Source organism: Struthio camelus, chromosome 10, assembly GCF_040807025.1.
Source record: "Struthio camelus isolate bStrCam1 chromosome 10, bStrCam1.hap1, whole genome shotgun sequence".
Classification (NCBI taxonomy): domain Eukaryota; kingdom Metazoa; phylum Chordata; class Aves; order Struthioniformes; family Struthionidae; genus Struthio; species Struthio camelus.
In genome coordinates, this window is record NC_090951.1 from 12087975 (window position 1) to 12114827 (window position 26853).

Genomic DNA, 26853 nt, shown 5'->3' on the forward strand with positions numbered 1-26853 from the left:
GGGGACCTCTGGGCCGAGGTGCCTGAGGGATCTCTGGGGCGAAGCACCTCAGGGGACCTCTGGGCCGAGGTGCCTGAGGGATCTCTGGGGCGAAGCACCTCAGGGGACCTCTGGGCCGAGGTGCCTGAGGGGAGGCCTCTGGGGCGCTCCGAGGCGGGTGACAGCGCGGCGGGCGCTGCTGCCGGGCCGCTCGCCCCCGCCGCCGCGCGAGGCGCCGCTGCGCCGCGGCTCTGCCCGCCGGCCGCCTCCGCGGACGGGAGCGCAGCGCGCCCCGCCCCCGCCCCCGCTCCCTCTTCGCGCCGTCACGGCCGTTTCCCGGCAGGCTGGTGTAAACGCAGCCGCTGGCCCACTCCCTCACGGTGCCTTTGCACCCGTGCCGCGGCCCGGCTTTGTGAGGGACGGGCGGGAAAGGGTCGCGGCGGGCTAAACTGCCAGCGGTGCCGCCCCACCCGGCGCTGAGGAGGAGGAGGAGGAGGAGGAGGAGGAGGAGGAGGAGGAGGAGGAGGGCGGTGCCGCCGCGCCCCCCGCCCCTCCCCGCGGCTCCCGCCCCGCCGCCGCGCCGCCACGTGACAGGCGAAGTCCGGCGAGGCAACATGGCCGCGGCTGCGGGGTAAGCGCGCTGCTCCCGGCCCGGCCCGGCCCGGCCCGGCCCGGCCCGGCCCGGCCCGGGGAGGGCGGCGGCGGGGCTCGGCGGCCCCCGGCGGGCAGAGCCGCGAGGCGCCGGCGGCCCGGCGCTCTCCCCGCCCGGCGAGGGGGTGGGGGCGGCCGGGAGCGAGTGCCGGCGGAGGGGGGCGGCCGCCGCGGGGGGTCTGCTCGCCGCGCCTCGCGGGTGGCCGGGCCCCAGGTCGCTCAGGCGGTCTGCCGGCGGAGGAAGCCGTTTGTATGGTTAATTTAAAAAGATTCCATTAAAAAGTGTCGCATTGGGGGAAAGGAGGAGCTTTTTCAAGAGGTCGTTCCCGGCCTCGGCTCGGCCTTGCCCGTCTGGGGGTTGCTGCCCTGTGGAGCTCCCTTCTGCCCGGGTTTCCTTCCGAGCGCTGCCGCTGGCTCCCTCCTCGCAGGCCCTCCCGCCAGTTCCAGCTGACAGCACGGTTATGCTGTGAGGAAGCCAGTACGCAGGAGATCAAACGGGGCAGTAACTTAAAGCTGTGAACTTAGTTACTTGTTACTTAGCAAGGAGCGCTCGGCAGTGAAGAAAACAGCCAGTTTACACTGTAAATAGTGGTGGTTGCTTTTGCTGTTTCCCTTGTATAGCTTGTTTGCTTGGGCTACTGTTAATGTAGGCCTCTTGCGCTTCATGTGTTTGATGTGGCAACAAAGTCTTGAACGTTGAGTCGAAATTAAACTGGTGATGACTCTCAAACTGTTACTCAAAACAAACAAAGAAGACCCAGCTAGCAAACACATGATAATTCCTTGGAAATAATAGTTTCAGTGGTTTCTTAACTTCGTTGATATGCAGGTCTTAATGACCTGCGTAGAGCAGAGATGACAGTCTGTGAGCTTTTTTTCTGAAAAAGCAGAAATACAAGAAGGTAAACTGAAAATGGAAATAAAATAGGATTCATGGTTACCGTTGTGTTCTGGCGGTTGCATCAAAACAAAGACAAAACATCAGATGCTTCATAAAATAACAAAATGTAACCTCTCTGAAAATATAAGACTTCTGAAATAAGCTTTGAAAATCAACAGTTCTGAGGCAAAATAAAAAGAGCCTTTAAAGAAACAAATGTAGTTTAATGCTCTTAGCTACGTTTCACTTCGAGTATAATAAAATAAAAAAGCTTTTATGTGGGGTTAGGCCTAGGTGATGATAAAAATTGTGTGTGACGGCCAGCACGGAAACTGTCAGCTCTTACGGGAGGCCTTTGCCAGACTGAGTAAGGCTGAATACCTGAGCTAACGAAAATGAGGGAGCTGAACTCCAGTTGTTCTGGTCTTCCAGTAGCCATTTCTAATGCCTGCTTCATTGGTTGTTTGTGGAAGCTTGCATAGCTTCAAGGATGTGTGTGCCATAAAGTAGTGCTCGCATAAGGTATGCTTTATTACCAGTTATCCAACTTTTAACACTGTATTAGAAGGTCTAAATATAAGGAAACAATGGATAGTAAACACTTTGTTTTTCAGCCGCTGGGCAGAAAGATTCCACCTTTTCCTTTTTGGACAGCAGTATGTGGGTGCTAGACAGCACGGCAAGTGGTGGGATAGTCCAAATCAAAGACGCCAAAGTGATCGTTACAGTTTTGAGCCATGTTTGTGGCTGGAGAAGCCAGTGTCCACCACGCTAACAGAAAAAATAGACCTTGATGGACCAGCAAATATATTGTACTAATTAAATTCTGGCGTTTGTATGTCTGGTGTGAGGTAAGCTGCATGAGCGGTTAGAGACCGCTCACCCAGGCTGAAAGTTTGTAATTGTCTCTCTAGAAAGAACTTTGCCCTAGTACTGTTAGGTGGTAAATACAGAGTTTTATGCTGATGGAGCTGTGTGTGTGTTTGCAGGGTTGATGCACATGTGAAGCAGTTGTATACATGTACCTACCCAACCTACTACACATGACATAGCTTGACTTCCTATATTTGAAACTAGTGCAGATAACACTACATAGGCACAGTTTTTTTAATAGTTGGACAGGAAGGGATATGAAAAAAAAGACCTAGGCAGTGGTAACTTCTTTACCTGTGATGTACTTCGTAATTGATAACAGAGCAATGGTCACAATAGAGCAGTGGTTGCACGGTTAGTTCTGTATTTGAACACAGTTGTTGCAATCTTGAGTATTGTGAGAGTTGCTTTTTCAAAGTCCTTATTTGTAGTAGAAACCAGGTGTGGAGCCATACTTTCTTCCTAACGGAGCTGTACTACTTGAATTCCTGTGTAGCTGCTGGTCTGTGAAAGGAGCAGCTTGCATCAAGTGTGGAAGAGTGACAATGGGGTCGCACCTGCAGAGTAATCCAGCCTCCGCTGGCAAAGCAGAGCCGCGGGTGCCTTGCCGCATCATTAGTCCTTCTGTAACTCCAGGCGGGTGCCGCTGTTTTGCAGGAGAAGAGGAAGGGAAAAGGAGAGCAAAGACTGAGGAGGAAGGAAACTTCTCTTAGTCTAGTCCTCCCTGAAACCTGGCAGTTTTTCTCTGCAGAACTTCAGTCTGGAGACTGGGTCAGCCAGCATGTAGGACCCAAAGTACGAATTCATGTATGTGTGCTTGATGCAGAACCTCAGGAGCTGAGCAAGATCTGCAGAAACACTCACCCTAACCCTCCGATCCTGCAAAGCTTGCTCTGAGATCCGTCCCCCTCAGCTAATGTGACTGCTACAGCAGCATGGTTGTAATAGAGACCAACACTCTGCAGGTGAAAAACCTGTGCAAGTCTAAAGCAACAGCATAGGGCCAGATTCAAGGAGGGGAGAGGAGGATCTGTTACATATAAGGAAAAACACAGTTTTGCCGTGGGAGTCAGCTCAAATGTACAGAAAAACAGTCATTTTGCATCTTTAACTAAAACATTTCAGCTTAAGTATTAAAATGACCATAAAAGACACTTTTAAAGTGGCTTAGTGAGACTATCAGTAAGAATTGCAACCTGACGTCACCATTTTTCCTTGAGTCTGTTTCTGTTTACCCAAGGTTCTGAGCCCAGTACAAGCATTCATAGTAAACTTAATGGAGATGAAAACTTGCTTCTGCAGCAGCTTCATAGCAGCTTCATATCAGCTCTAGAGTATGAGAATGAGCCTGAAAGAGGAGGGAGATCAGAGTTAGTACAACTGAAGGGTCTTTTTTCCTTCTTTTCAAACAAGCAGACAAGACAGGTTGTGCTAGAATCTCTGAGGGTTTTTTTGTTTTTTTTTTCTTAAATCAGACACAAGGATCCTTTTATACTGGTAGTAAGGTGAGCGTATGATTTCCAAGCCCCCGCATGGAGTTACTCCAGGGGTGATCCTGCTTGGATGACAGGTAGATTTTTCATCCTTCTATGCAGCACTGAGTTGCTGAGCCACTGCTTTGCACCTGAGGAGTCTTGCCCTTACTTGTTTAAGGTTCGATATCTGATTTAAGACTTTAGGTAGCTGTTGCCTGCGTTGTGTGAGCTTGATTCATCCTTAAGATGTCGATACCCCAAAATGAAAGCTTATGCTGTGCTTCCGTGCTGTGTTAATGTACCACAATAGGTTGTTTGTGGTCCTTGTAATTAGCACCTGCTATGTTGCTAGGGTTATCAGGTGTGTGTGGGAGGTAATAAAAATAATCACATTTAGGTTTTATGCATCGTCAGCTAAACTCCTAGACAGATAGCTTTAAAATTGGATTAGCAAGAGAAGTCTTTCACCTTCTAAAATGACTTACTCTGTTATATCAAGTAGTTATAAACAAGTGAAATAAAATATTTTATTAGCTCTTTTATGCTGCATCTGCAGTAAGAAGTTGTAGAGTTTACATTTCTGATGCTGATAAAGTCTTTCAGGAGCTTATTTTATGCAGCTATAAATCAAAGGTTACTTTTCAGATTTTCTGTGAAAACTGTAACAATTAGAATGTCACATTCATAGGTGATTCATTTCTTGTCACTTTAGCATAGTAACAACTTAACTGCACCGTTCTGTCATCTCCTCTAGAAGCATATCTAATAGAAAGTGACCATCCAGCTATTCAGAAGAGTGACTTCAATAAGCTGAGAGAAGGTGAGGTAGATTGGACAAAGAAGACTTACATCTTAGGATTTTATTGATAAAGCAGTACTCATCTGTAGTACTGAAGCTCCAAATCACTGCTTTACTATAACAAACATAAAATAGGAGAATGCTCTGTTAGAGTCTTCCTAGCCTATCAAAAAAGCAAACAAAAAAACCCCAAACAAACAAAAAACCCTGCAACAAGTTATGCTGCTTTTATAGATAGCTCCAGAAGGTTGCAAGTATGGAGCTGTAATAAATGTGAGCAAATGAGCAATATATATTTTGCAGTATTTTAGACAGTGACATTACTTAATAGCCAGTTTGTTTATTTTTTTTAAAAGGACTCTATCTTAAACGTTATTCTCTCAGTTGAGCCCCTATTGAGTACAAGCTTTTAGAAACATCCAGGCTCTTTGGTGGCAGCAGCCAGTTGTGCTGCCTGAAGGAGCTAGTGGCGTGCGGCAGGCTCGCAGACGTCGCGGCAGCGCTGTTGGCTGTGGGTAGGAGCTCAGGTGTTCCCTGAAGCTGCTGCTGTGTGTGCATGTGCAAACATACGTATACGTGAAAGAAATATGTGGATATTGTGTGAATATTGGAAATGCTGTCATCCTACATCTGCTGTCTGCCATCTTTCCTCTGCGGTCCCAGTTTTAGCTCCTGTGACGTTTCTCAGAAGAACTTGCTGAGGGAGCTTGCCAGACTTAATGTAACCTTTCACTTCTGTTTTCAGGAACTCAGTTTCTTCCCTCCTGTTTTGCCTTTACTCAGCAGACCGAGGCTGTTGTCACTTTCTGCATGCTCTTTTCACATTGGTTTACCTGGAGGAACGTGACATCTGCGACGTGCAATGGGCTATAGCTGCAGTCAGCTGTATCAGCTGTGCCAGCTCTTTTTCTTTGGTACTCATGAGTAACGTGTGTATGTTATTCTTCCTCTCTTTAATGCCGTGTATCGTAGCTAGAGAGCGATGCTCGTATACAGCATCTGCTCCACTGGAGCAATTACCATCTTGTTGGTAGGATTGAATTAAACTTCTTTTTCTGTACTAGAGAAAAGTAACAAACATTGCCTCTAAATCAGGCTAACCTTTGTTTTGTCTTGTGTTGTCAATTTTTAAAAAACCTTTCTAGGCCCTCTTTTTGCCTGGGGAATGAGACCTTGAAAGTGCCTGCAGCACTCTTTGCCTTGAACAGAAGACGCCTGTGTGATCGCCTGCGACAGAATAAGGATGTCCAGGCAAATTCTGTTGTTCTGCTGCAGGGTGGGGAAGAAACCCAGAGATACTGTACTGATACTGGTATTGTGTTTCGCCAGGTAAGAGCTGAATCAAAATTTCAAATCAGTTAAGAAACCAGCCCTTGAATTGCATGATTCTTAAGCTCTTTTTAAAAATTATTTTCCCTTTATCTCAGAGGTGTGTGCACATTTGCATTACTTTGTTTCACCTAAATCAGTTACCTTCTTTGTAAATTTGCCTCTTCGGCTTGGAGTTACTCTTACTCTTTTCAGGGCTTTACTTGTAGGCTCATAATCTGGTGTAACGGGCCTAAACCTGTTCAAGAAACTACTGCCTATCTGTTTAACGTAAAGATAGAAACTGAATACTTCTTGTTTTTTTTCTAGTCCTGTCTGTCACTAACAAATAATCTTTGTTCTGCACTGCAGCATGTTACTGTGGATCTAAGTGCTAGAGACTGGATCACTTCACAGAAGAGTATATTCAAAGCCTTTATAAACAGTGTTTTCCACATAACAGGATTTATCTTAGAAGTTACCACACTGTATATTTTCAAACTGGACTCTTCCCTAAGTACCTATGTGTTCTTGCGTCACAGATAAAAATGAATAATTTGTTAATGTCATGCTAGATGCTTTTGTAGTCTTTGGAAAAGTTGGCATAACATAACTCTAATTACGGTTCCTCCTGCAAAGTTGTATGCTTTATTTTGCCACTGCTCTGATGAATGCTACAGTGCTGCTTCACTTTGTTAATTTAACTGAACTGTTGTACGTTATGAAGAAACAAAGAATAAATTCTGTCTTCTAATCTAGATAATGCATGTCCTAATGTAGTTATTGGTCTACTTTTAGAGGAGATTAATATACCTTTCAAGGTAACAGAGTGTGTGTCTGTGTACACCACTCTTGTCTTTTTTACTCTTTCGTTATCTAAATTCATCTCCGTGTTCTGTTAGGTGTTTTGTTTGTTTGCTTGTTCGTGATGCAGAATAACACTTGGCCAAGGGCTATTTTCATTGCGGCTTCTTTTTCGCTGGAGGAAGTCAGGTCTTTGCTTTGGGACTCCGCCATCACAACCCGATGAATCTGCACTCTGCTTTTGCCTTCTCCTCTGATATAACATTGCTGTTTCTTCCTGGTACTACTTATCCTAATTCTAGGTTGGAGAAATATATTTTATTATGTCATGTGTATTTATTGTCCTCAGTCAAGTGTCGTTTATTTCTTAACGGTAATTCATTAATCTCGGATCCTTTTGAGTTGCCAACAGAGGGATTTGCGTTACTAAAACTAATTGTACTGAAATGCTTTAAATCTGATCCACTTCCTTCCCCTCCAAAAGCAAAAGTAACCTCTTTCAAATACATGGAACTAGGAATTAGCATGTGCCACGCTCTATTTTTAGAGTTGGTAGAAGTGAGGGTTTTCTTTTAAGACTGTATTTCATCTTAACCTAGGAATCTTACTTTCACTGGACTTTTGGAGTAACTGAAGCAGGCTGCTTTGGAGCAGTTGACGTTGATACCGGAAGATCCATACTCTTTGTTCCACTGCTCCCTGAAAGCTATGCGGTTTGGATGGGAAAGTAAGACATATCTTTTTAACTGTGTTCTAACGTATCTCGGTATTTAATGTAATGTAGCCATGTGAACAGCTGAAATGCTGTCTGGTTTTTAATGCTGGTTGTTCATATGGTCTTTCATTCTATGTATCAAAGGGTATTAATCATATGATACCAAATGATATCCCCATTTGGTTGTAGACAATACATTTAGAATTAAACTACTACCACGGCATCCATGAAAGGAAGCTGAACCGTAAAGGAAACTAGAAGTCCTCTGTTAAGACACAGAAGAAGGAAAGCAGTAAAGCAGGCATTTTCAAGTTGATTTACCAGTTTGCACCCTTCTTAGCTAATGGGGCTTTTTGAATGGGAGAAGGTAGTTTAGCCTCTTTGATGATCCTTTTTTGCTTTGAATCAACAGACTGTGAGAAAGTGATTTTGATTCTTTCCTGTGAATAAGCCATAAACATCTCTCTCTCAATCTGCACCAGTAGTAAATATTGCTCAGTGCCATAGCAGTGAAGGAATTGGTTTATTTATGTATTCATTTACTTTCTCAATCTTAATTATATTTATACTAACAAACTCTAATTTTTTAGGGGTGTCTACATCATCTCAGAATATTAGATTACTTCTAATTTAATATTTTGAGCTCAGATTGCTCTATTTCTAATTGAAGCTATCACTTATATTTTAATGCTAATTTTGGGAAAAGTAAAACAGTTGCAACCAATCCCATATGTTGAACTGTGTGAGACCATATGGCAGAGCATGGCTGCTGTCTTCTCAGGGAGTTTATGTGAATATTACTGTCTTAGACCTGCCTTGGAACTGAAATTGTTTGTGATCCCTTGAAAATGTGAATACTGCTATCTGAAATACTGTAACTGAAAGCTGCACCTGTTTAGGAGGGTAGGTTCTGTTTAACTCCCACATGTTACTCTGTCAACTCTGTTCCCTGGTGGTGCTTGTTTGCGTTTATAGACAAAGCTTTTTCCGCCTCCTAGGTTCTCTTCTGCTAGTTCAAATGAGTTGTTTGCTACCCACACTGATTATGCCTCTTCTGAAAAGTCTTAAAATATTATTGAGAATCCACTATGTCATTTTGCATTTTCAAAGAAAATACTGTGTTGTATATAAACGGTAGCCTTTTTGATTTGTTGTGCAGCACTCATTATTGGTTCATTTATGGATTTATAAGAGTGGGTGAAAATTGTTTATTGCTGTTATCTCTTCTTGCAGAGTACAGTGAGGTAATTGTCTTTATCACAACATCTTTGCTTTCTAAATTCTCCTCCTGGCCCTCCTGAATCCCTCTGTTACAGTCTTGTTTTCTTTTCTGTCAGCCATGGTCATGTACTTTTCCTGCTTGTCAGAAAGAGGATCGCTGAATAACTCATTTGTGAGTCAGTAGCAGTTCTGCTTCATAAGCTAGTTGGCAGGGGGTACTGCACAGTGCTAGGGACTGTGTTCCTTCACAGAAGACTCGATTTTTAAATCAGAATTAGCTTTGAAAGAAATGAGTTCGCCTTCCGTCCTCTGTTGTTTGTCTACTGTAGTTTACCGTGGAAGTGCTGTATGTGTGTGCATGTGGAAGGTACTGTCTACCCGTTGAAGAAACATTCATTTAACACCAATGAAACACAAATCTATTTAATTCCTGTATGGTATTTTGCAAGCTCGGTATCTTACACAGGTCTACAGCTAGCTTTCTAGTTCATAGTGCCGGGTGGGATTGATTTGTCTGGTGCTGATACTGCTTTCCATTCAAGGCTGATTTGGAAATGTACTACTTGAGTTTAGGCAGAAACACATAGATACTTTAAAAATTAATGCAGAAGGCTCTTTCCTACTACTGTATTACTAAATCATTTGCTTATTGTTTATAAGCATTTGCTTATAAAAGCTTGTATTGTTTGTCATAGACTGTTGCTTTTTCACGTTTGAAACTAACCCCCATCTTTTGCCTTGAAGGACGTGTCTCTGGTTATGTTCAGAGACATCACCCAGGTAATGTGGCAATCAGCGGCGTTAACCTTTTTCCCTTTAAATAACGCATAAGCGGGGCTTCTTTGCGTCTTTCAATTTTACAGTCCTATTTTGGCCAAAAACAATGAAGTGTCTGAGAGCATTTGCTTAGAAATGGGTAATGTGTTACGTTTTGGGGGGACTGTGAAGATTATTTTAATCTCACCAGCCACCAGCTGGCTTTTGCTGGTCTTTGAGCCGGTAAGTGTCTATAAGTGTAATATCAATTCAGGATTGAAACGATGAGGTTAAGCTCTGGGTGTCGACCCCACGAGAGAGATAGAGCTAAAATACAGCCGGCAGATTTTAAAGAAATCTCCTGGAACTGGAAGGGGTGGAGTTTCTACAGGGAAGTTTAAGGATAAGGTCTGAACATTGTATTGTCATCCTAAGTGTTAAATGGGGATAGTATTTCAGAGAGTTCTTGAGCTGGAAATATTCAGAGTCACTGTGAAATATCAATGTAATGTTGTTTCAAGAAAAGCAAATGTTACCAGTAAAGGGCAGTGTTGCATGTTCAGATGATGTCTGAGGAGTGTGAAGAGGAGGTGAGCGTGGAGATGAGGAGCGCTTTGCCCCGGACTGGGCTGGGCCGAGAACCAGGGCCCTGCAGTGCCCGTGTTGAGGGGAGGAGCGCTTCGCCGGGAAGGTTACTCTTCATTGTCGGACTTCACTCTGAACGCCTGTGCTCTAAGGGTGTGTACGTAGCTGTAAGACTAGGTAAAGCTACTTTTTAGTCGTCCTCAGAGCCACGATAACCTCCTCAGTTTTAAAATTGAACAAATCCGGTAATACAAGATTGAAAAGGCTTCAGAAACATAATTCTGCTTTCTCCCCGTGGTCTTACCTAGGCAAGTTTTAAAACTGAGGAAGGATTTAACTTAACTCACAGTTTAGACTGTATGCTTTCGCCAAAAGAAAAATGCAGAATTGTTATGAGCGTCTCTATAAGACTGGTGCTCTTGTTTCCAGGTTAAAGGGATTGCACTGCACACATCAACAGTCCCTTTTTAAATTATGAGCCTGGGCAGTTGCCTTAATGTTGGGCTAGCGCCTCGCTCAGCTGGAAAGGTTGCTCCAGCCGACACCTAAGAGAGCCGTTTTGTGAAGCTCTGGATTTGTAGCTCTTCCCCTGGTTTGTGCAGCAGAAACAAAGACTTGCAGGAATGCTTAGGGTAGGCTTTTGCTCTACTAAGATATCTTTTTCACTCTTACTTTCTGAGCAAGAGTTTAAGAAACAAATCCCTTAATATAAGGTTGTAAAGGCTTCAGAAATGTAATTATGTTGTGAATGCCCTGCTTTCTCCACATGGCCTCACCTGGGTAAGTTTGTGGTGCTAAGCCGTTAGTGATTGTTTTTATTCCTAGGAAGCAGTAAGTTGGTATGACTGCATATCTTGCACAGAGACTTCAATTTCACTAATTAATGCTGCACCTGCCATTTACCTCCTTAATTATAAATGACAGAACTAGTCAGTGTGCTGATTAAAGATATTTTATAAAGTAAAACATGCTGTACAGCAGCTGCTTTATGTGGAGTGGATGCCAAAATAACTTAATTGCCTTGCCACATAAAGAGCATTTTTAATGGAAAACAAAAATATTTTAACACTTTCATGCTCTAACTTTAGAAATATGTATTAAATGGGACAGAGAAATATTTATATACAATTTCCTGTGTTTTCATTGAAGCCCTGCTGGGCTGATTGGTAACTATAACAGTATTAATCTAACATTGTATCCATTGTAAGTAACATTTTTTCACCTGAAGCTGAATGGAAGCTGTTCATATTCACAAAGTTCAACCCTAGTATGGCTCTTTGGGACCACAGTAATGCACAATGAAATGCTTTAGAAATGTTAATCTTTTCTCAGTGACCTAAGGAGCAAGCTTCTTAAACAGTATCCTCATTTTCTCAGTAGGTTACAGCCAAAAGCAACCTTTGGTTTTGGTGATTAAATTTGACTGACATCAGCAAAGCTGAGCAGTTTTACTGCCTTTTGAAATGGTGCAAAAATATGTTTTTTCTTGCATACTCCTTTTGTAAGGAAGTTTCTCAGGCTTTCAGGGCTTTTAAATTTTTTTTCTCTAGACTGTATATGGCCGTGACGATGAGTAGCTTAGAAGCTAAGAAATCACTTTCTCAATTTCTTTTTCTTACTGGGTATGGGTGAAATGTTGTGGTGTTTGTATGCTGAATAATTGTGAATGGTAACTTATGTACCACATGGTATGTTTGTCTGGCTGTATGATGGTGGCTGGGACTGAGGTGTTAATTTGTCTGAGGTTAGGGGGGTACAAGAAGTCAAGGTCTGCAGGGAGCCCATTCAATGCAAGCTGAAATCTGAGACAACTCTTTTGAAGGGTAGTGGGTTTTTTGGTGGGGGTGTTGTAGGGTACAGACTCTAAATCACCTTAATCACTTTTCTTGATGCAGTTTTTTCAGAAACGCAGGGAGTTTTCCAAATGAGCTCCACTGATATTGTGCATATGGGCCCTCTTCTCTGTAACATGCTTTAGGGCTTTATATTCAAATAGTATTCTCTGGAGGGGGGGGGGTGGTCTTTGGTTTTATCTTTTAAACCTTTAAATCTGCCTTGTCATTCCTTGATATTTTTTCCTGCACTTTTCTCTAAAGATTAGTTGGCATTATTTTCTTCTTCCACGCCTATCACTTTGATCTGTTCCCACCCTTTGTTCCTTCTCCCTCCCCAATGAATTTTTATTTTACTATTTAAAAAAACCAATTTTTAATTCCTTTAGGTCATCTTATTACTGTTTTGTACCAATTGGCAATTGCAATTTATCTGCAAAGTTGTTACCACCTGCAAATGCCATCTGTGGATCTCATGAACATATTCAGACCTACTTCTATTCCTGAATAATATCAGAACTAATTTCAGTCTTTGCAGCATCCCACTAAGCAGGACTTGCAGACCATTGCTGTTTATCGCTTTAACGTCTGAAAGCATGAGTCTAAATTGATGCAGTATTTGTCAGTGGGTAGTTGGTAGGTTTCCCAGCTGTTAAGAAGTTCGTCTATTTATTTATTTTTATTTATTTTACAGTTTAGATTCATCACTTTTTAATTATGACTGGTCATTAGGTTTCAGGTCAAATCCTGGTGCTCCTGTCCAATTGTAGTTTAATTGTAGATTTTAAGAGTGAGATTCTTCGGAGAATTTTTTTATCAAATATTTTACTATTATTCAGATAGTACATCTGTTGCTTTACCCTTCATCCAATCCTTTCAAAAGTCTACACAATAAAGCTGATTGCGTTTGAAGGATGAGACTTATTCTGTGTAATTCCCCACACTGCATATTTTCCAGGATTCCGTTTTCCTCCATGGTACAGTGATTTCCATTTCTTGTCTCCCTTTTGTTTATTATGGTATTTCTCTTGTGATAATTATTTTTATAGAATGATTAGTGTCTGGATTGCTCTTGCCACTTTACTGATGATTGTTTATCCCAAAACTGTGCTACTTTAATGCTCTGACTTCTCAAATTAGCCATGATACAGTGACTTTATCAGTTTAGTAATTGTCTCAGTATTCCAACTGTCCAGAAGCCTAGTTAGTCCAAGCTGAACATGTATTTTTAAATTACTTTTAATTCAATAATTATTTTTACTGATCTTTGCTTTCTGTCTGCTTGACTTTCTTTGTATTCTGTGTTGAGAACCTTTTAAAAAACAGTAGTAACTTATAACAGTCCACTGATTTATAATCTCTGTCAGCTGGATGCACAATTTGGCAATTTCAGTAAGTGTTAAAGTGCTTTTTTCCCTCTCCTCCTTTTGATTCAGTGCTAGGTAATTCTGCGTAACGATGCTGCACCACAGGTTTTTAATATCCAGATGTGGCTTTAAACCGCAGCATGAGAAGGTACAGTCTTGCCTATGCTTGTCTCAGGCCTAGGGTGAATGTTGGTAACCCTTACCAGTTATTTCTTATTTTACACTTTAATGCACTAGCAGGAGAACTAAGTTCAGTGGAATAAACTCCTGATTACATTTTGGAGTATTAAAGACTCCAAGTTTTGTTCTGAGCAGGCATGCGATCTGTCCTTCCTCCAAGGATTTGGATGCTGCTGTTAGGAAGGTAAGCCACAGCGAAAGAAGTGCCCTTTCCAGGCTTTTCCAGGAAGGCTCTGCCGAGGCTCTGCATCCCTGCTCTACCACCGTACGTGCGGCTGCCCGATTTGGGTGCAAAGCTCTTTGCTTCTTGTAGGCCTGGACTGGAGGAGGCACTTTAGGATGCAAAAAACCTTTAAGGGAAATAACCTCAATGGAGCTTCAGATCTTCCACTTTTTAAACTCCATGTTCTCAGCTGTTGCCGTTGACTGCTTTCTTTAGGTTTTGTATCCCCTGCCACCTATGCTGCATCCATCTCTGCGTACTCTCACTTTCAGTGTTTCAGGAACACCCCTTGGAAAGAGTATTGCCTCCATTGAGATATGTCAAGAGATATGTACAAAGAACACTAGACTGTTTTGTTAAAGCAGGGTAGGGAAAAGTGTAACGAATATTAACCTCTCAAGATCTGAATGTGAGTGAGCCACAGGCATATTCTGTTTTATTTGCTTGATGTTCCTTTGCCCCGAAGGTGTTTGAGCTCTGAGTGCCGGATGCTTGGCGCTGCTCCTGCTCCCACGTGGTGCCAGGTCCCATCCCTCTTGCAGGGACGATGTGGCCCAGGGTTTGGGCACTGTTTGCTGGGATAGGTTCTGCCTTTTTGTTGTGCTCAATGAGTTTTTATGACAAGTTCCTTTAATTTCTCTATGGTTGAGTTTTCTTTCAGAATTGTGAGATAGGAATAATATATTCCCTTCTTAAAGCTGTTCAGGTCATCTTATGCAGCTATAAAGTCAGTGCCGCTTCTTTTCACGCTATTACCAATTACTATGAGGGATACAGGATGTGCTGCATGTGTTCCAGAGCGTGCTGTAACACTTTTATGTGTGGGACATAAAATATTGCTATTTTTTTCAGTATAGTCATTTTCCCAAAGCAAAAGCAGAGCATCAGCTATTGGCAGGTTCAGTATATAACTCTGTCGGTTAAGAAGCGTGAATTAAGACCAGCATTTAACATGGAGTGAGGCACTGTTACTATATAGTCACCTAGAAATTGTACTTACCTTCTTAGCCATTGTAATTCCTATTTTGCCTTTTTGTTTGGTGTGGATTCCTAGTGTTTGCTAGCAGTGTTAAGCTGTGGGGAATCTTTCAGGGATGTCAGTATGTACAAATATGCTTGACTATAGCTTTTTCCTCATCCAATATAGAACACTTCTCTCCAAGGAGGCATTCTGTTCACCGAAAGAAACAAAGCACAAGTTATCATATTGCATGTTTTATGTGGTTTGGGTTTTTTTTTTTTTTTGGATAGCTTTTGTTAGTATCTCTTAAATATGTCATTGAGGCACTGCCTCTTGAGATAGCATATACAGAAAGCCTAAAGAACCTGTCATTTGTAAAGAGTGCCAGTGATGGGAGTAGCTGAACAGAGAGTGAGACTGTTTATTTAAAGTAAATGAAACAGTTTGGAGTTTGGCCTTTATTAGGGAGAACCTTGAGAGACTCCTTAACACTGTATTTCTGATTTTATAAGTCTAGCAGTCCATATTTTGTTCCTAATTATTGTGCTCTTGCATAATCCGTTTGGATGATTGGGAAGCCCAGTATCGTGTATCATGCTTGCGGGTGCCACCGTTCTGTCCCTTGGCAAGATGCAGCTTCAGCTGCAGCCTTCGTTGCCTTCCTTTAGTCAAAGCAGCCTGGGTCTTGATCTTCAGTTCAATTTCTTTTGAATTCTGTTATTTTCAGGAAATCCATCTGGACTATATCAAATGGAACAAGGGAAAAGAAGTGTACTTGTATGCAGGGACTTTCAAAGGATCAAACGGAAATCTAGAGACATGTGGAAGGGGGCTAACGTTACGTTAGTCAGAACACGTGTGCTGGAGGCAGCCAGTGATGCCAGGAAGCCCATTTGTACTGTTTTATATTTCAAATCTAACTTCATATCTTTTAATCTTCTTGTTTGAGAGGGAGTGAAATTCCTTTTCAATATATAGATGATTGCATTTTTGGGGCAAAGTCAGGAACATCTACTAGCATCTTGTAAAAGTCCGGTGTTGCTCTTTCTAGTAGCTTTGGACACCTTCTAGTAGAAGTTTAATTAATGCTTTGCCATCTATTAACCTGATGGTATTTTGATGAGGAGGGAATATACTGGTGAGTTTTTGACATCGTTAAAGCGTTACTTTTGTATCCTTCTTCCTCCTTCAGTTCTACCTGATTGATTTGCTGATGTATTTCTGTTCCTGTAGTTTAGTCATTGCCACACGTTCTTATCCTGTGTGTAGGATCTCACTGAAACTTTCCCGTTGTTTTAAGGCCATCCTATGAAAGTCTGAGGAATGAGTTGTTAACTGTCTAGGGCTTCAGTTTCTGAAAACGATGCTTGTCCAGTTTGCTCCCTGTGCTTGTATTTCTTCTCATGCATAAGTGCATGCACAGCTCTGGAAAGCAGGAAAAATGCTGTGCAATGACTTGCTAGCTGTAAATGTGTGCATTACCCCAGTGCTGTGTGTAGGCACAACAAGCAGGCTAAGGTATGCATGTACGTTGTTTATGAGAAACCATTTGCTTAAGAGAAAGTGATTTTGCCATAACATGGTGGATTTTTTCTGTTACTCCAAATGTGAAAGTTAAGGTGGAATGGAGGAAACGATACTGCTGTAAATTATAGCACATTTTCCCCCTTAAAGCCGAAAGCTTTGACTGTAAAATTTGCTAGTTTTACCTTTTCTTTCTTGCCACATTAAGAATCTTCTTGTTCTCATTTGCTGATAAGAGCCTTGGCAGTTTCTCATGCCTTTGAGACAATAATAAACTTAATAAGTGCAGGACCTTTTAAGAGAGCGCTGTACAGTGAGCATTATCATGTACAGCCTGTTTTGGTTTAGGCTTTATCCTGAATAGTGTCTTTGATACTTGCCTATTCTGTTTTTGTTCCAGCTAGGTTAGTTTTTACTTTTAATTACTACTTGTAGTAGCATCCCTTTCCGGTAACAGAGGCAATGAATCTGAAAGCCAAACATATAATAAGTAGTGGACAAGACTGGTGGATCTACATTTTAATCACATTAGTCAGTCTTTAGTACAGCATGTCTCGCTTTGTGTCAGAGGTTACTGTCTTCCTCCCTGACATATTAATAGATTTGCAAAATGGTTGCTGACTTTCATTTAGATGGTGCTACTGGTCCTTTTTAAAAGTAAATAAAATGAATGCCAGTGGTGGTTTTGGCTGAAGACGGATGTCAGTGATTGGAAATTGCAGCTGGTTCTCATTATTTGGCCTTACTACTTGTTCATTGGTAGCAAGTGATCAGACAGCCTGGAATACTACTTTATCGTCTACGTGGGGTGGTATTAATATAATGTCTTCCTTTTGTGGAAGAATTATTATCTGGCGTTCAAGCCTGCATTAGTATATGCCTCTTGCTTTATCTTGTGATATAACAGTATAGTAAAGCGCCATTCTTTGAGAACGGCTTGAAAACACAAACAAGGCCAGGTATGAAGACTAAGGAATTCTATAAAACTATTCAAACCTTAATGTTACATGTTGTTATAAGTTATGGGGATGTAAAGCTACTTTTTGATATCAGTTTTCATATACCTTTACTTTCTATGCCTCAGAAATGTTGAACAGTTTGTTTTTTTCCTAATGTAGAAATAAAAATGCTATAATATGTACAAGCATGCTGGAGAGTGGGTATGTATATAGGTATGTGTCAGTAATTCTTTAGCAGCTAAATAAGCATTCTGGGCGAAGATAGCCATACAAAAACATGTTGTTAACTCCAGCCCAAGTATGCATCATAGTTAGATGAAATTGTTAATGCTCACAGGTAGTTTTTATGAGTATGTGCTTTGCCTGCACTTGCAGACATTTTTGACTGATGTTGCAGTCTCGGGTATTACGTGATCCACATTTCCTCAGCCCATTGTTGGTCTAAATATTTAGACTGCATAGAGTGAAATGAACTGACTCTTTGTGTGTGTCCCTGCCCTGCTTGCTGTACCTGCCTAGGATATTCAGATATACTCAGCTTCCCAGTTGTTGTTTATGCTGTAAATTTATGTTTGCAGCCACATATTACAAAAGAAGACAAAAAACAATATTTGGAGACTGACGAGAAGTGCTAGGCTGTAAACGTGGAGTGAATGAGTCTAATGTTTTTAGTCAGAAGGAGGTGGATAACTACAAATAAATATTCCTTTGCATCCCTGTCTGTAGCATTTTGTTTAAGGTTTCTTTATTTCAGCCTGCTGCTGGGCTGCTTTTATGGCTGACTTTTTGTTATAGGGTGGCCTGGTGTACTTGGCTGACAAAGTGGCTTTTAAATGACTTTTCTGTAATTAGCATTAAAAACCTGGAAAAATAAACTACTATTCGATTTTTTTTTTTGTCTCTGCCCTTTTAAAAAATAGAATTCAAAATGAAAGGGAAACTTGAAACTTTTCCATTCTTTATAAAATAGGTGTCTGTTTTCATAGAAAATGTTTTGAAATTGATTCCAACTAGAAATGTTCAACTTTTGTAGTGAAAATATCATTAACGTTATTTTTTCCAATGGGAACCTTTTTTCATCCTAGGCAATGCAATAAGATAAATAATACTAGGATTTCAGAACTCCAACTGAAATACTGAGGAAAAGCAAAATTTGACTACTGAAATAAAAGCTGAATTTCACTCTAAATTTGACCCACTATAAGAACTAAAAACTACAGGTCTATCCTAGAAGCATTAAGGAATGTAAATACAAATCATCCAGTAGGAATAAGTTGTTATATATTGAAGATTGTTTGGAAAAATGTTTAGATGCACCTGAAAATGTATACCTATGTGTATCAGTAATTAGGTTACAAATGTATTAGCAGCTGGCTTTAGGTGCCTTTCTTTCAGGAATAGCTCTCAGCTGTTACAAATTCTGTTCACAATTTTTCTTCAACATTTGCCATTTAGTTCTATCTCATTTGTATCTCTCTTCTGCATGCAGTTCTGAAAATGAAAACACTGTTTTATCATGTTTGTGTTTCTAGGCTCTTGCTCCGGAGTCTTTTAGAATATAAAAGAGATGTTGCTTAATGGGATTCTTACAGTAATGTCAAATTTGTGCAAATCTCTTAAGATTTGCTGCTGTTGTTTATTACATTGCACAAGAATTCACAACAGTGTTAAAATGGTTTTAGACAATGCAACCAAGTTTTTGTTGGGTTTAAAGATTGAAATGCAGTGTGGTTAGTAAAATATTACTAAGAATGTGCGGGTTGAACTTTGTCCAACTATGTAAAAGCTTAAAAAATACATTGTGGTGTGTTTATAGATCAGCTTTCAGAGCTGTTTAACTAACTGATGGATAAGCAGAGGAGTAGGTATTTCATGACTGTGTGAAGGATTGAGTTGAAATGGGGTCCAGCTGTAATACTGTGGTCTGTCAAAGCTGGCAACAAAATCTGCGCTGCAGTAATTAGGCTGTGCTTTTGTTCAGCCTCTTGGTTTCTCGGTATGATGATGCATACCCCTGTGAATTTAGCTGAACCTTTGAATATTCTCTTAAAATGTAGCTTTGCATCTTTAAGCCACCTTTAGCCTTTCTCAATTGCTAAGAAAAGCTTGAGAGTAAGAAACCAAGTAAGTGAACTGGATCAGGCAGAAGAAGGTGGAAAAAGGAAGAGTATGAAGGAAACATCGGCAGGCTGTAAGCAGCTTTGGTATCTGACCCAAAATGACACAGGCTTTTTCACTGGGTGGGAAAGTGTGATGAGTGCTGGGTGGTGAACCAGAAAGTCTCTCTTGTGTCGTGGCTCCTTTGGTGGCAAAAAGAGGGACTGTATTCTGATAAATAAATATAAGCATTGGACTCTTATTTTTCCTTTCTGACTAGCATAAACTATGAGATTCCAAATTTTTGGCTAGCCACTTGGGTCACAGAGCACAGTAGCACATGATATGTTTGCTGCGGTTCCAGGAGTTCGAAGTTGCTTATTTCCATTATGAGATCAAACAATACTAGTATTTGTAAAGCTGAGCTATAAAACTATGTGGAAAGGAGACTGAGCCTTTTGAGGGTTGGGGTACACTATTCTCTGTAGGATTTATCTAATTTATATTGCCTGGGAATGTAAAAACTTTTGCACAAAAAATTTTTTTGAAAAGCTTATAATAGTAGGCTATTGCTGCTGTTCAAATCTGTTAAGAATATTAATTTTTTGGGTAGGTAAGGAGAGACATGATTCAATAATACTTGGGATCATATCTTCCACTTGGGTAATCCTTCTAATTAATTTATGACTTGCTGTTGGTTTTTTTTTGGTTATAGTCTCTGCAGTGATTAATCAGAATTTTGAAACTGGCAGCCCATACCAGCATTACAAAAGACAGAGTTAAAATTGTAACCAATTAACTTATTCTACCTGCCTGAGATTCATTTGTAGTCATTTGCAGAGAAAAGTACTCCTCATCTCTGTAAAGTATTAAATGTGCTTGAAATTACCATAATTGAATATAACTTGTGATTTTCATGATGTCAGTGAGCATCCTGTGGAAGGTATTGTTCCCTGTGACAGTGATGGTCAGTGCTAGGCTTTAGCTTGTTTTACATTTAAATTGGATAAAAATGAATGCTGAACCCTGTTTCTGCTAAAGAACTCATTCTTTTTTCCCGTAACAACTATGTCAATGCACAAGAACCTTTCATGATTCCCACCAAACTGGGAGCGGAGGTGTGGGTAACAGCTGGCACGCATTGCTGTGGTCACCCAGGGGTGAATTTCCTCCAACCAGAGCATGCTGCTGTGCAGCTTGAGCTCTAGATAGGAAGAAGGTGTGGGGGGGAAGTTTTCTGAATCTGGAATGAATGGAAAGAGATGCAGGGTGTGACAGTGATGGGATAGAAAATAACACGCAAGGTGAAGTGGAGAAAAAATTGAAGAAATTGTTTGGAGAGAATATGGAAAAGTCCTGTTGGGGACCTTTCCTCTGCTTTCTGCCTGAGCTTTTGTATTTTGCCTTCTGTTCATATTGGACAGCGCAGAATCTTTCTGCTTTCATGCAGACTTCTGTGTGTGCTTTTTCCTTCCCCCTGTGTGGTTTTGCAGTAGGGTAGATCTTTGCAGGAGGAGGAGCAAGAGCAGCAAGGAGGCATTTGCTTGGGAAGCTAGATATTGCATCATTGCGTGCGATGGAGCCAAAGCATCTAAAGGATGACCTGGCTCAATGAGAGAGAGAATCAAGTATTGTGGGAAGGTGCTGGTTTCTTTCTCTCAAAGTACAGAAAAAAATCCTCAGCCTGGCAAGACTGACGAGCTACTTTTGCTCTGTGAAAGAGTGAGGACGTAGATGAGAGGAGGTGCGGGGGGGTTGCAGCTGGAATGCAATCAATAGCGACTCCAGAGCAGCCGCAACCGAAGAAGTAAATTAGCAGCAGTTTGCTGTAGACCACACAATTGTAGAAGGCAACAAACCAAAAAAAGAAATTTAAAAACGTTTTGTGAAAAAAGAGAAGTTTTCTTACTGGCATGTTGGAAAATGAGACCTACTCTTACGTAAATTGTTTTAAATGAAGTGAATAAAATCCAGTACATTTATGGGCATACTTTTAAGAAATATTTACACTTTACAGGAAACAGTTCTCGGATTCAACCAATGTAGCTGGTTGTGGACAGTGCTTTGGGTATATTGCCCTAAAGAGCATCTATTTCCATAAATCATCATTGGCCATAAATTAGGTGGTTTTTACAGTTGAGATCTTTCAGAAACCAGATGAATTGAGTGAAACTGTGAAGAGGAACAAAAATGGAACATGGTAAATTTGTTCTTGATGTTTCTGGAATATCAAAGTACTTGAATATTTGAGGGGTGAATGAGAGAAAAAGAGATGCCTATAGTGGAAACGGAGTACACAGAAGTCAAAGGTAAGGGAACTATAAAATGTGTGACTTTTATTATATGTAGAATTAGAGAGCCAGGGAGAGAAGATAAATAAAACTTCATTTGAAATCTCCAGCAGTGATGGGAAGAGTATGCAGGAGGAGCATCGCAAAAGGAACACGTTATGAAATATTTTGGTGTTACTTTTCAGTAGTAATTTCACAAATAGATACTCTTTTTCTTTCAGTTCTGTGGTTTACTCCTTTGCAGACTGCTTTCTTCGTGAGCACAATATAAAAATTTTCATGCTGTCTTTTGTGTCTCTGCCCAGTACTGTTAGCATAAAGGAAAGTAAAATGAAGAAGACTTGGTGCACAAGACTTGAAGAAATGACTTGAGTCAGAGCTGTGGCTGCCTGGCATTGCTGGCAGCTTTGCCCCATAGCTTTGTTCTTGAGCACCTCTTAAAAATCTTGGGCTTTTTGTCCGCCCGCTTCTGCTGATTTGCACCAAAAGGGTTAGAAATGTTCTTCAGGCTCCAGCCTAGCTTATCGTGGCCCCTCTGACCTTGTGCCGTTGTTGTCTGTTCTGTTTAAATAGTTGACGTTTCTCTCTTGTGCGCACCTCTCCTCTCCTGCTTTCTCTGGATGGTTATAGGGATGTGGGGTGCCCTCTGCTCAGGTGAATGTGTGTTGTTGCCACGGTATTGACTGATAGATAACTCGCGGGAAGTATGGAGTCGTACCTTGCAGGTGAAGTGAAACGCGCACAGTACTCCCAAATGCAGCTCTTTTGGCCACTTTTTTTCCTGTTTCCTTTCATCTGGGAAGGGTGTGGGCTAAGTGTTATTTTTCTTTTGAGATTACATTTTCTGAATTGCACTGACTATGTTGCATATATTTGGGAGGCTAGAGATTGGAACTGGAGAATAAATTCTCATGAATAGTCGGCTGGAAGCAGATCTTTCATGCGACCCAAATTCCGGCGTTCTTGTTGTATAGCAGGAGTCTCTGGTTAGGAGTTGGGAGAGAAGGAGGCAGAAGTGGTTTCGTGTTGGATGTGTGAAATTGCACAACCTGTTACGTTACAGGAGTGACGCTTTGGTGTCCAGAGGAGTGGAGGCTGCCAGGAACGCGTCCCAGCAGTCTGGCTCCCGCTCACGTCGGAGGGTTATATCAGGGGAGTGCCTCCCGCCGCAAGGGGCTGCAGAGCAGGAAATGAATGTTTTGCTCCTTCTCTGGACTTAACACAGGACAAACTGGTCTTTTACTATTTCCACATCTTCCATATGGTGAAGTGAAAACTTGTACACAAATGGCATGGCTAGGTTCTTTAACAGAATCATTTTGTGGAAAGGGAAAGAAGAAAACTTTCATTTAGGAGGATATAATGAAATCTAAGTATGAAGCATGGCCCAGATTAAAGCACAGTGATCTTCTAACTGTGATAACTTTCTGTGTAATCTACTAAATAAAGAAATGGAATCAAGAGTAAGATTATTAAAACATTCCACGTATCTGATTCTATTACTGTGATAGTAGAGGGCATTTTTTCATTGTCTGTGGCCTTAAACTGTTAAATATTACAACAAAGCTAAAACCAAATGTTTCTTTCTGTTGCTTTCCAAAGGATTCATTCCCCTGAATACTTCAAGAAGAAATATGCTGTGGATGAAGTCCACTATGTAACCGAGGTGAGTAATCTGTGTCTCTGAATATTTTTCTATGAATACAAAATTAATATGTGGCTGTGATTTTGCTCATCTACTTACTGGATGTTTCCTGACTGCGTGGGATTTCCTCTTTGTTTTTCTGAATACTGGAAAACATACTTTATTCTTATAAAACGCTCCTAATTTTAAAAAAAAGAAAAGAAAAAAAAGTGCTGGCATTTTGAGCTGAACACTGAGGTCTTATTCCAGAGACCTTCTCGCAAGCGTGTTCTGTGCTTCATGAGTTCTTTCAGTCCTTATCTTCATCCTGAGAATTTACGAGAATATCAGCAAGCAGGAACACATTGCTAAATACATTTTTACAATGCCGTGGTGATTTGAGGAAATTGCAGGCAGGGAGTGTGCACATCCTAGCTCTGATTGGGAGCCCGTATTTATTTTATACCTCCAAACAGCTACAAGGTAAGGCTGCCTGCCTTGCTCTTATTTTGAATCACCGTAATATTTGAATAAGCAAATTCACATTTTTAAATGCAAGTGTGACTTGCTTAGCTAGGTTTCTCATTTTGTTTTTGAGCAGATGTTTATATACTTATGCACCTGGCCAGTTATCTTTTTTTCAGTAGGAAGGCTCAGCAGGGTAAGGGCAGTGTTCCTGCCAGGCTCTGTGGGTGATTTTCATGGAGAGCAGCTTGAAAAGGAAGTTTTTGATATTTCTGTCCCTGCAGAACGCTAACCCTGACTCACTAGACCCAAAATTTCACTGTAATCAGCTGTGAAGATGTTTCATATCATTTTCATAATGAGTCCAGCTATAAAGTGAAGTTTGATCTCGTGTTGCAGTAATTGGAGGTGGAGGAAGCTGTGAAGAGGTTACCTTTTGATGTGTGCGAGTTGGCAGCATGTAGAATACAGGCACTTTAGCGCTTAGCTGTCAGAGGGTGAAAATTCCAAGTGGAAAATGCATGTTTCATTTAAAAAATTACATTTATTGTTGTTTTGGATTGCTTTCCATTGACAAATACCTTTATCGCGCTTCTATCCCTTTTTTGCTTACAACTTAAAGACCTCATTAATGGGAAGAAAGGCCTCTCTATGTGGACAGTAAATTGCCCCAACGTAAAGACTATTTTCTGCCTGGAGTACGAGGGTTGAAGTTAGAGGCTATTGAAGTTTGCAGCTGTTTGTCTTTCAAAGCCTCTGCCTGTAACTTTTGCCTGGGCTGGCAGCACAATGGTTCTCCAGCATCAGGACACTAGGGATGTGATTTACAGGATGGTTTTATGCCAACAAATAACCAATCCGCGTATGTGTGTAATTATGCTATTTCCTGAAAACTAAGAAATATCACCAAATAAACCCCAGGGATCCACATAGGATTGATATGTTCATACCTTGCTATTGTATGCTTTTTTTTTGGTACCATTACTAGCATTCAACTAAGTTAGTTTAGAGTTGGTAGAACTGTGCTGTGTGTATTTATGTAATCTGTTTGTTGCCTCAAGGAATGCATAGTTCAGTGCAAGACAAAGCATTTAAAAATACCAATAATATTCTATGAGCAGAAAACCAAGAATCCATTAAGACCAAACAGTTGTAACTTATAGTGAGTGCATATTGATTTTTAAACAGCAGCACCGTGGTAGAGGCTACAAATGGTCTCTGCTTTTATTTAGTAAGACTGCTGTATAATAATTCAAATCTTAACTGTTTGTGGTGAGATGAGCATTTAAACTTTCTGTCCCCAAAAGAACGGGCCAAGTGAGTCATCTGATGAATATTGCACATTTCTCATTTGCTCTTTAACCTGTCAGGAAATCAGGCTGTTCAGAAATGCTGGCTACCCTTTGGAACAAACTGAAAGCTTCTAATAGCAATCTTTTTGAAGATCCAAAAGCATTTCTTATTCTGCTGACTATTTGGTAGGGAGCATTGAGGGGAAAACTGCTAAGTCAATGCAATTGAGCTATCTTCTGATAGGAAGCGTTATTGCTATAGAACAATGTTGTGGGGGATTTTGTTCTGTTTTGGTGTTTCTGTCTGGGTTCCTGGCTTTGTAGTGGTGGCAAAAAGATAACACAAGTTGAGAACTCAAAGCCTTCAATCACAGCTTGTGGAAGTGAAAGATGCATTGAAAGATACTTTCTAGTCTGAGTTTATAAATGATTGAAGGATACTGAAGGAGACTGATAAAAGTTCTAGTTAGTAAAAGATGACCTAGTGAGAATAACAGTAAATATTCATTGCTACATATGCAGAACATTGTAACATAATAATATTAATGCATATATGTTTTGTGTGCAGTAATGCATTACAGATGCCGAGTTCCCTGTTCTTTATTTCTATGTCACGTTACAGCATTTGACTCCTATTTCCTTTTTCTTCCAAACGATGACAGCACGCTTAAGATAAAGATACAGTTGATATTTATGTCTTTGAAGGACACCATCAGTGTAAGCACTGTATTTCTGTCTAAATATTTTGTGATATAGTGACTCTTGTTGCAAGTGTCATGTACCATTACAATATCTGAAAGACATCAGAAGAGAATTTTTCCCTTTCCATCTCATTTATTTTGTCTAGAGCAAATTTTACATAAAGAAATGGGGAAGCTGACATCAATGTGATTTTGAGGAGAAAAAAAGTTAAATAATGGCAATCTGAAACTTCTTTTTAGATATCCAGTGTCTTGGCTTCAAAGAAACCTTCTACCCTTCTTACTTTGGTGAGTGATATTATTCTGAAGAACAACTATCAATTTTCCTCAATAAGAGGGTCAGTTTATTAAGTATTTCTTTGCCCTGTCTTTCCCTCCCTGTATTCTCCAACAAGTAGTTCAGTTCTGACAAATTTGAGGCAGATTTGTGCATGCAAATTTGTGTATAGTCTAGTCCGTATCCTTCATGATCATGTGATTTCTGACCTCTGGCCTTCCATTTTATATTGTCTGTGCCTTTATATGTGCGGTTTGGGTAAAACATGACAAGCCTGTTTAATGTTGGCTTTGCTATCTTCCAGCCTACGTACAATGACTCCAAACTCCATTTTTCTCTTCTGTTACTCTGGCCATGCCATGTGCATATTTGGGCCTTTCTGTGGGAATCCCGTAAGGATTCAGGGAATGCTTTTTCTGCATAGAGTGGGCTGGTAAGAACAACTTCTGGGAGGAGGGTGTGATCAAATGCCTGCCAAGTATTTTGAATGCTGCTTGCATATTTCTCTGAAAGTAGTATGAATAAGTGGAGGTAAAGCCTGCAAGTTCCTTCTTCCCTGTCACCTCTCCCCCAGCTTTTTTCCCTGACAGATGTTTTGTAAACTTCTCTCTCACTGTTAAGAGTGTCTGATTTGTTGGCTTCAAAAAAAAAAATACATATATATATACATGCATATACATATATAAACATATATCTATAAGAAATGAGTTGCTGACTCTGAGCTCTCCCTTACAGCAAATGCAGCGGCAGCTCCTGGATTTCTTATTTTCCCATGATAGTTGTTAGACAGAAGTCTTACAAAAAATTCCTCCTTAGGCATTTAAATAGAGTGAGATCTGATCTCTTTATACATTAAGACCAAGAAGTCATAAATAATTTTCATTCTTTCTTCCACTAATAAATATATATATATAAAATATATAGAAAGCAACAGGGTCATCATATATATATATATATATATATATGTATATATGTGTATATATATATGTATAACAAATAGATGTTTTTATATAT

At 40.7% G+C, this 26853-nt stretch overlaps 1 protein-coding gene across 1 annotated transcript in view; it reads left to right on the forward strand.

Moving 5' to 3' along the window:
- Nucleotides 1-306: 306 nt before the first annotated feature.
- Nucleotides 307-26853, forward strand: part of PEPD (peptidase D) — a 143727-nt gene continuing 117180 nt past the window's right edge. The window contains exons 1-5 of the mRNA XM_068955612.1: nucleotides 307-610; nucleotides 5803-5986; nucleotides 7369-7496; nucleotides 23083-23146; nucleotides 25803-25850. Coding sequence (XP_068811713.1) covers nucleotides 594-610; nucleotides 5803-5986; nucleotides 7369-7496; nucleotides 23083-23146; nucleotides 25803-25850 — 441 coding nt within the window. The 5' untranslated portion in view covers nucleotides 307-593. The remainder of the gene's footprint in view (nucleotides 611-5802; nucleotides 5987-7368; nucleotides 7497-23082; nucleotides 23147-25802; nucleotides 25851-26853) is intronic.